At 43.9% G+C, this 9,387-nt stretch overlaps 1 protein-coding gene across 2 annotated transcripts; it reads right to left on the reverse strand.

Annotated features, from left to right (window-relative positions):
• Positions 1 to 1,401: 1,401 nt before the first annotated feature.
• Positions 1,402 to 6,540, reverse strand: LOC119285813 (GTPase Der-like). Of its 2 annotated transcripts, none has more exons than XM_037565143.1 (11): positions 6,116 to 6,540; positions 5,051 to 5,109; positions 4,847 to 4,930; positions 4,441 to 4,734; positions 3,986 to 4,125; positions 3,498 to 3,585; positions 3,195 to 3,386; positions 2,936 to 3,097; positions 2,647 to 2,840; positions 1,973 to 2,123; positions 1,402 to 1,854 (listed from the first exon to the last, which is right to left on the reverse strand). In XM_037565143.1, the coding sequence occupies exons 1-11, from the start codon at positions 6,456 to 6,458 to the stop codon at positions 1,642 to 1,644; spliced, it is 1,920 nt and encodes a 639-aa protein (XP_037421040.1). In that variant the 5' UTR covers positions 6,459 to 6,540; the 3' UTR covers positions 1,402 to 1,641. The 2 variants fall into 2 exon arrangements, with proteins under 2 accessions (XP_037421040.1, XP_037421039.1); XM_037565142.1 differs by having other exon boundaries at positions 3,195 to 3,395.
• Between the last annotated feature and the right edge of the window lie 2,847 nt (positions 6,541 to 9,387).

A 9,387-nucleotide genomic window follows, 5' to 3' on the forward strand; every position in this document is an offset into this window, starting at 1 on the left:
AAAGCAGAGGTGGATAAGACGTGCCTGGATGATCTCGATTAGGGAAATGTATATATTGTTCTAATATTGTTCTTATGAGGTTCTAGAAACAAGGAGTCGCCTTTTCTTTCTTTGCCTATTTGCACAATGGCGCTGGTCATAAATCTGTCCTACATGGGCACCTACCAGATTGGGCCTACAGTAGGAGATTAGTCATCTGCAACAGTTGTTAAATGTCCCTTTTCATTGGAGATCATCAACTTGGTTGCTTGGGCCATCTGGACCACTCAGAATAACTTTATATTCAAACACATCATTCCCAGTTTATAGACTTTGCATGAGAAAATTCAAAGAAGAAATTCGGTGGATCGCATTGGGAGCAGAGGAAAGATTACAGTGGCTTAGAGCTTTTAGATGACTAGCTCTTTCTTGTATAATTGTTGTTTGTTGTTGCTGTTGTATTCTTTCATTTTCCTTTTTTGAAATAGGTTTTCGCCCCGCTTTATAGATGAAGCAAAGATCCATACAACCAACATCCAGACTCTAAATCACAAACGACGGTTGGGACAACAACACAATCATGCCCAGATATGAGGAAAAAATCAACCTAGTGACTGTCGCGAAGCGGCCCTACGAAGCCAATAGTTGACACGCTGTAACCAGAAGTGCATCCAGCACAAGCCCAAGACGACTGCGGCCCTACGAAGCCAATAGTTGACACGTTGTAACCAGAAGCGCATCTAGCACAAGCCAAGACCACCGCGGTCGCGCCGCCTAGAGAGCGGGTGCCAGTTCTGCAGAAAAGCAAGGAATTTGAAGGATTCGGGCACCTGCCTCAGAAAGACCCTCTCAATCACCATTTTATTACATATCGTCCAAAGATTCCATGACATTGCCGCAAAAATAAGCCAAAATAAGCGAGATGTCGCACAGGGTGGGTAGCCCTGGTCTGGAGGAACTCCGTGAGGCCCCCGGCCTCCCAAAGGACCCGTGCCGTCGTACATGAGAATAGGATGTGAGTCCCAGTCTTCGGTACAGCGCATAAGGGGCACGCTCCATCCCCGGGCCATGCCGCTTAAGCACCTCGGTCCCCGAAGGGATGCAATCTCGTAGTAGTTGCCATACACAAATCTTAATCTTTAAGGGCAAAGAGGCCTTCCAAAGGGGAGAGCCACCACACAAAAATCTTAATCTTCAAGAGCAAATCTTAAAAAGTAAAACAAACCAACCAGCGTTGCGTGCAGTCAGCATTGAAACAAGAAAAACATAAATGGGGTAATTTGTGGCACAAGTTTGCTTAAACTGGGTAACGTGTGAAAAAACTGCTGTATGGGGTAATTGTTGTCACAAACGAAAACTATGGGGTAAAAAATGTAATTCACTCTTCTTAAAACAACTCAATGCAGCAAAAGACAAATTTCATATGTTCTAGCATTTGAGAGACCAAAAAATTATTAGAGTATTAGAGTACAGTGACCATACTTCAGCTTTGGCAGTAGTCGAGGAGTAAGAAGAGAAACAAAACCTTTTTCATTTGAATATGAACCTTATTGGCCCATTGATAGTCACACATTCGCAGCCAGGAAAAGCATGTGAACAAGGAGGAAAAAGGATACCCACGTTTTCCTTTTCTTTTTTAACGTAGCAACATTGCTTCACATGCTAACTCAACGCTACAAGCGCACTGCAAGCTTCCGTATTTGATCTCCTCTGTTGCCTATCAGTCCGCTTCCTGCTACGCCACAGTAGGCGAATGGGCGTGCCTGGGAATCCAGCATCAGACCGGAGCTGCTTGTGCATGTACCGCCGATACGGCTCAGGGAAAAGTTTTGCGTCATTGACGAAGAGAACAAATGTTGGTGGACGAACAGCAGCCTGCGGGAGAAAAACAAGATTCCTTTGGTTCTGAAGAATGAAAATGCTGCAAGGTAATTTGGAGATAGAACTGTACAGACTGAAAGAAGTGAGGACCATCTCTTAACAAATAGGTCACCTGTGTTGTGTAATAAACACGGCCTCTTTTGCCGCCTCTTGTTCGTGGTGGTGCTTTGAATGCTACAGCTTCTCTAACCACTTGGTTAAGAATAGAGGTGCCAAGTCTTCTAGACCTTTCCTCTTCAACCAAAGAAGCAGCAGAAATAATCCTGAGAACAAATCGATACACCATACATTAGAGAATGTCAATACAGGACAATACACAATATTATATATGCGGTGCTGGTGTCTAGAACAGAAGTAACAGGAGGATACTAATACAGGGATAGACGACTCATCAAGGGGGAAAAGTGGGAATCCAGCAAATTTTGCATGTCCAGTAAGCACAGAAAACTTAGGCAAACATAAGTTCATAGAGGAAACACATGTTTCATATGTCAGTTACAGGAAACCTAGTGACCCACTACACCAGCCCTTGGCATTACAGATCTACTACTCCATAAGATTCTTGTTTTAGGGACTTTGAAGTATGTGACAAAATATGGAAATCATGTTCTAGAAGAAGAAAAATGGAAATGGTTGGCCACTTCAGGCAGCGCACGTAAATTAATCATTGCCGAGGTATAACCCAAAAGGGTGAAATGTACTGTGGCAGGGTATATACAGCTAATATCTGAAAAAATAACGAAGTATCAAAAGACTAAGATTCTAAAACTAAGATTAGGGTTTTACTTCTCAACGCTGTTCCCATTTATCGCAGAACAGTAAACAATAGGTGCCCAGTCAAGTACACGAAGCTTCTCTCTTACATCCTGTTCATAATGTGTAGTACTCTCATTGTTCTTGTTTGGGATTGTATCCCACTTGTTCACAACAATGACACATGCCTTTCCCTCTTTCTCAATCCTTTCTGCAATTTTATAATCCTTGGTACCGCAAAAAAAAACACGGTGTTACAGTAAACTATGTATCTACATGAAATGTTTGTGCGCGCATGTGAATGGATTGTTGAGATAAATACCTGCTCCGAGACACAGGCCATCGCTTCAATAACAAGGGCAACTACATCAGATCGACGAATTGCACTAAATGCACGTTTTACTGAAAGTGTTTCAGTTGTGCTGCCAGCAGAAGCAACTGCTGCTCTCCGTCGGATGCCAGCCGTATCGATGAGTTTGTATTTCTGCGGCATTTGAAATATTAGCATACCGGTGTTGGCTGTGTGCTGCGCTAATGAAGCAGCTCTGATGCTTAAACGCTCAAGAGTCTTATGAACAGACCTGCCCATCCTTTATGGTTAACTCAGTATCAATGGCATCACGGGTGGTACCACTAACTGGGCTCACAATAGTTCTATCTTCTCCAACCAAAGCATTTAGAATGCTACTTTTCCCAACATTTGGTCTTCCAACAATAGAAATAGCAGGGACATGGTTTTCGTCTTCTTCAACATCATCCAATTCTTCTAGTACCTGTAATGCCTAAACTTTATATCAAAAAGAACTTCATGAATGTGCCCAATCATTAAAGGAGATGAGTATCATCATGCATGTAAGGCAAGATATTATCTGAACAAATATTACCTCGAACTTTTTCAGCTCCGAACAGACCATATCCAGGAGCTCTCCAGTTCCAGTGCCGGTAATAGCAGATATTGGTAAAGGTGTAAACCTAGCAGGAATAGAGGAAAGATGAACCAAGCAGCAAATAAATATAAATAGGGCCGACTGCATAGCTAAAGAAAAAAAAATCAAACTTTATGGTAAGAGGGTAACCAGAGTTGGAAGACAATTGATTCTAGCATAAGTTATTGATATTAAATTCTGATACTTTATGCTGTCAAGGTCTATATACAATTTAAACAAGACTAGTACGGCATGTTGTTTGTCTCTTTTATTATAGCAGCACAATCACAAAGATATCAGTACTCGTGTCATGTTTTCATTTGTCGCTATTGACCAAAATATAACCTAAAAGATCATTCCAACATTGAGTAATCTTTTCAAAATGCAAATGAACTGAATCAATGTATCACCATGTGGGCATAGTTTAAGTCGTGCTTTAGGCTCACCCTAATGACCAAAATTCTAATGCTTGCATTTGCCCTTTCCGTGGTGATTCACACTTGTTTACAGCAAGTATGATGCACTTGTGTGAGAAGTTGCGACGTAACCAATCAGCAATTTCTATATCAGCTGCCACAAGCCCAGCCTGGAGGAATTTGAGACCATCATGTTAGTGAAAACAAGCTCTGGAAGTTTATAGTAACAATGTACAGGTAACTAAAAATGATAGTATACTATCACTGCAAGTTATGCATTTTTTTTGTCAAGAAGAATTTTCTCAGGAGCATGAATCAAGAAAAGGCACCAGGGAAAGAAAACTTGAGTCGTTAGGAGGTAAATATTGAGCCGTTCATCTTATAATAAACCGTGCTAGCACGATTAGAAGATCTAATAACAAAAGTAACAGATAAAATAGTTGCTCAAAATATAAGATGATACAACTATAATCGCCTAAACCTGCCTGACCATCCACAAGGAAAAGAAGGACAGCTGCTTCTTCAACAGCAGCAACAGCTTGCTTCTCAATCATTGATGGCATCCTAGCAATAGCAGCTTCTCGAGAGGCCATTGGAATCCCATCCATACCAACAGTAGTTGTAATGGCAAGTTCTTCCATTACACCTGCTTGAGACTTCGATAGAGTAATCACACCCCCAGTATCAATAACCATAAACTCTTGATCACCCCAATAAGATCGTCCATACAAACGATCCCTTGTTACACCAGGTTCATCAACAACGATAGCCCTGTTGCCCTGTTAGATGTCAGAACACAATACATATCAATTTTTGCATTCGGATCAGACATACAATGGTGTACATTGCAGAAACAAACTGAAGTTATGTTCGTGTAAGTAAGTGGAATACCCCGACAAGCCGATTGAATAGTGCAGATTTACCCACATTAGGTCTACCAATAACAGCCACCTTTGGAAGCTTACTGTCTGGGATCTGAGTCATGGATTGAACAGCAAATCAGTTAACTTTGTTTTCCACAATCCACATTACAACAGTGTCTTCATTAGCATGTCAACTAGACAACTCATTATTAGAACATGAAGATACACCGACATGTTTAGATGTTGATGTCTTATCCCTCATGGTTCTTCTTTTCTCCCGAACATCACCATCTGAAAAATGTCGACATGTAGTCTATGAACCAAGTGAAGTGGATGAAGTAAGCTTTTAGAGTTAAAAAACGGCACATAAGCCTATTCTACTTGAAAAACATAACATTTATAGTTAACAATGTGATTTTGTTGCAATACTTGAAACTAAAGGCTAAACTGTCTATAATTGTCTTGCTAGTTACCAACATCTATTTGACTAGGATCCATACGCAATCATAATATTCATTACTCCCTCCGTCCCATAATATAAGAGCGTTTTTTATGACCAAAAAGAACCGAAGATAAAGGTGCCACACAGTTGAACCAAGCAGAAGGATACTCCACGCTTTCAAATTTCTAAATACATGAGACCTAAACACCACCCATATAACCACCAATTGACACAAAATTCCTCGTCGGGTTGCTATACAGCATTAGGTGTTCAGAGACAAAACTCCGACCACACTGTATTGTATAATTGCAACAAGGGAAAACTTTGTTTTTGCCACTCTAGTTTTTGCCTATTTTGCTTATGCCACTCTAGAATTTGACATATCACTTTTGCCACTCTTAGTTTTTGACAATACACCACAAATGCCATTCCGTGGCAAAAGCAATAACTTTTCATTTCACTTTTGCCACTCTTAGATTTTGACAATGTATCACAATTGCCACTCTAAAATTACTGCTTTTGCCATGGAATGACAATTGTGATATATTGTCAAAAACTAAGAATGGCAAAAGTGAAATGTTAAATTCTAGAGTGGTATAAGCAAAGTGGTCAAAAGCTAGAGTGGCAAAAACAAAGTTTTCCCTTGCAACAATGGTATGTTGGGCATTGTTGCCCGAGGCTTCAAAGTTCTCACTATAAATGCAAGGGAATGAATGACGAAGCAATAGTAGTGAAAAGACCAACGATCTCCAGTAATTTGCCTGACCAGAGGCAGCATAGGAACGGCGACCACGGCCACATTAAAATGCCCGCACGAGACATGTGGAGATCAAAATGATAAATATGTCCACTCACCGAGGCGGAGCTCGCGGTCGAGGTGCGCGGCGAGGTCGGCGGCGGCGCGGCGCGCCTCTTCCTCCATCGCCTCCACGTCCAATTCCTCTTCATCCTCCTCCTCGCTGTAATACTCCTCATCCTCCTCCCCATCTTCTTCCTCCTCTCCATTTTCGTAGGCGGGTTGTTGGGCGGCGGCGGTCCGGAGCCCGCGACCGGGCGCGGGCGGAGCGAAGGAGGGCAGCAGCGGGCGAGGGGCAGCAGCCCCGGAGACGAGCGGCAGCAGTCGGGGAGGGTTCGGAGTTTTGGAGGTGGGGTGCACGATAGGCGGCCGCGAGAAGTAAGAAGTGGAGGGCATGGCCATGGCGCGCCGTACAGCGCGAGACCGGGGGAGCGGGAGACGAAAGGGGATAAGGAGGGGAAGCGAGGAGGGGAAAGGGGTTATCGCGAAGTTTATTTTGTAGCGGTAACCATGGGCGCATTTCGTAGCATGCATATCGGCCAGCCACGCTCTTGCCGTGTAGTTTTGGCCCTATCTATATTTTACCATAATATCTAAGTAGTTCATCTTCATTATCTTATTTCTCTTGACATATACTCTATCCATCTCAGCAATTCACTTTCACACCAAAAAATCAACAAATTGTACGATTCAATTATTATTTTGTATTTGTACTTATCCATACCTGGTCACGAAAGCGAGCGACTCTCTTCCACTTCTGTAACTGAGAGATTGAACCAACAATCGAAACGCCGTTTACTCCCTAATAACAATCAAAACGCACCACCGGCCGCATATGGTCATTAGGGGCACCGCATCCTCCTTATTTATTTCCGCTCTTCTCCAGATCCATCCATCCCGACCTTTCCCGTTCTTGCTCTTCCCAAGCCCTCGGTTGCCACGCGATGCACAACGCCTCTGCGGCTCTGCCTGACCTACTTCTGCCATGCGCTTGCGCCTTGCCGCTAGGATAGTGGTTATTCGCAACCAATCGAAGCACCGCGCTGTCGACCTGCCATTGCAGAGGTGTTGCAGTCTTGCAGATCCTAGGAGAACGGCCATGATATGCCTAGCAAAGTCACATATGGCGCCATCTTTCGTGCAGAAGGTGGGAGGAGGCAGATTTGGACCCTTTTTCTTTTGCCCTCATGGGTTCAAAATTATGTAGGTAAACCTTTCATCATATTCCCGTAACCGAGTTTAGCGATTGGTGTCTTTACTGATTCATTTGGGGATAATCAATGAACATCAGATTGGTTGCCGGAGGCAGAACTACCTGAAGATACCCTGATGCATCGGAAGAAAATCTTAGTAATAGTGATTACCGTCCCTATAGAGCATGTGCAGCAGGTAATCCCGATGACAGTGTATCAGGCATAAAATTCTGAGAGAAAAAGACGACGACCTTGTATGCTGTGATATAGTGGGCAGCAAGCCTGGTGGGCAAGGCAGGTCTCGACTTTGTGGGACTGAAGGCCTGCTAAGCTAATTTGAGAAGGAGGTCACAGCGTCGGAATTGGATGCTTTTTAGGCTAATTGGTACACGAGTAGCACGAGTTCGTATCAAAATCAATTAATTATGTATCTCACAAAGTGGCACATCTCTGCGTCAATGCTTCTGCTCCTCATAACATAGGCGACGACTGAAGCAGCAGATGGCCGATGCGCCGTTGGAGGATACGCGCGACATACGCGCGGCAAACACTCCTTACATACTGGCAGGGGTTTCATCTCGGTTGCATTTGGCTCGAGCTGCCACCACTACGACGCCATGCACAGTGTCATTGTAACACCCACAATGCGGCTATATCTCCCACGTGTCGGGACACGACTTAGAGGCATAGTCGCATGGTAGGCTTGTCGCAAGAGGGGTAATCTTCACACATCGCATGTACTGAATAAGAAAGGGATAAAGAGTTGGCTTACAATCGCCACTTCACACAATACATAAATAATCGATACATCATCCAAGGTACAATCAAATGTCCGACTACGGAACCAAAATAAAGGAAGACAACCACAAATGTTAGATCCCCGATCGTCCCAACTGGGCTCCACTACTGATCAACCGGAAAAGACACAAAACAACGATCAAGATCTTCATCGAGCTCCCACTTGAGCTCGGTTGCGTCACCTGCACTGGTATCATCGGCACCTGCAACTGTTTGGAAGTATCTGTGAGTCACGAGGACTCAGCAATCTCACACCCACGAGATCAAGACTATTTAAGCTTATGGGTAGGAAAGGGTGGTGAGGTGGAGCTGTAGCAGCACTAAGCACATATGGTGGCTAACTTACACAAATAAGAGTGAGAAGAGAAGCAACGCAACGGTCGAGAAGTCAGAAGTGATCAAAAAGTGATCCTGAAACTACTTACGTTCAAGCATAACACAAGAACCGTGTTCACTTCCCGGACTTCGCCGAGAAGAGACCATCATGGCTACACACGCGGTTGATTCATTTTAATTAAGTTAAGTGTCAAGTTCTCTATGACTGGATATTAACAACTTCCCATCTGCCACATAACCGCGGATACGGCTTTCGAAAGTTCAAACCCTGTAGGGGTGTCCCAACTTAGCCCATCACAAGCTCTCACAGTCAAGAAGGATATTGCTTCTCCCAGAAAGACCCGATCAGTCTCGGAATCCCGGTTACAAGACATATCGACAATGGTAAAACAAGACCAGCAAAGCCGCCCGATGTGCCGACAATCCCGATAGGAGCTGCACATATCTCGTTCTCAGGGCAACACCAGATAGGTCAAGCTACGAGTAAAACCAACCCTCAAGTTGCCCCGAGGTGGCCCCGCAGGCTGCCCGGTTCGGACCAACACTTCGAGAAGCACTGCCCCGGGGGGGTTAAAATAAAGATGACCCTCGGGAGCGCGACTCCCAAGGGAAAAGTAGGTGATGGTGAGGCAAATGGTAAAATCAAGGTTGGACCTTGCTGGAGGAGTTTTATTCAAAGCGAACTGTCAAAGGGTTCCCATAACAGCCAACCGCGTAAGGGACGCAAAATCAAGGAACATAACATCGGTATGACGGAAACTAGGACGGCAAGAGTGGAACAAAACACCATGCATAAGGCCGAGCCTTCCACCCTTTACCAAGTATATAGATGAATTGATTAAATAAGATATATTGTGATATCCCAAACATATCCATATTCCAACAAGGAACGAACTTCAGCTTCACCTGCAACTAACAATGCTATAAGAGGGGCTGAGCAAAGCGATTACTTAGCCAAACAACAGTTTGCTAAGAAAGGTGGGTTAGAGGATTGACATGGCAAC

This window comes from Triticum dicoccoides, chromosome 4A (assembly GCF_002162155.2).
Source record: "Triticum dicoccoides isolate Atlit2015 ecotype Zavitan chromosome 4A, WEW_v2.0, whole genome shotgun sequence".
Classification (NCBI taxonomy): domain Eukaryota; kingdom Viridiplantae; phylum Streptophyta; class Magnoliopsida; order Poales; family Poaceae; genus Triticum; species Triticum dicoccoides.

Bases quoted from the DNA above. Each gene is read 5' to 3' on its own strand.
- LOC119285813 (XM_037565142.1), bottom strand. From the start codon at position 6,458: ATGGCCATGCCCTCCACTTCTTACTTCTCGCGGCCGCCTATCGTGCAC. The intron at 3,098-3,194 runs GTCTGTTCATAA...CAAATGCCGCAG, and splicing joins TAACCATAAAGGATGGGCAG to AAATACAAACTCATCGATAC. The intron at 2,841-2,935 runs GTATTTATCTCA...TGCGGTACCAAG, and splicing joins TGGCCTGTGTCTCGGAGCAG to GATTATAAAATTGCAGAAAG.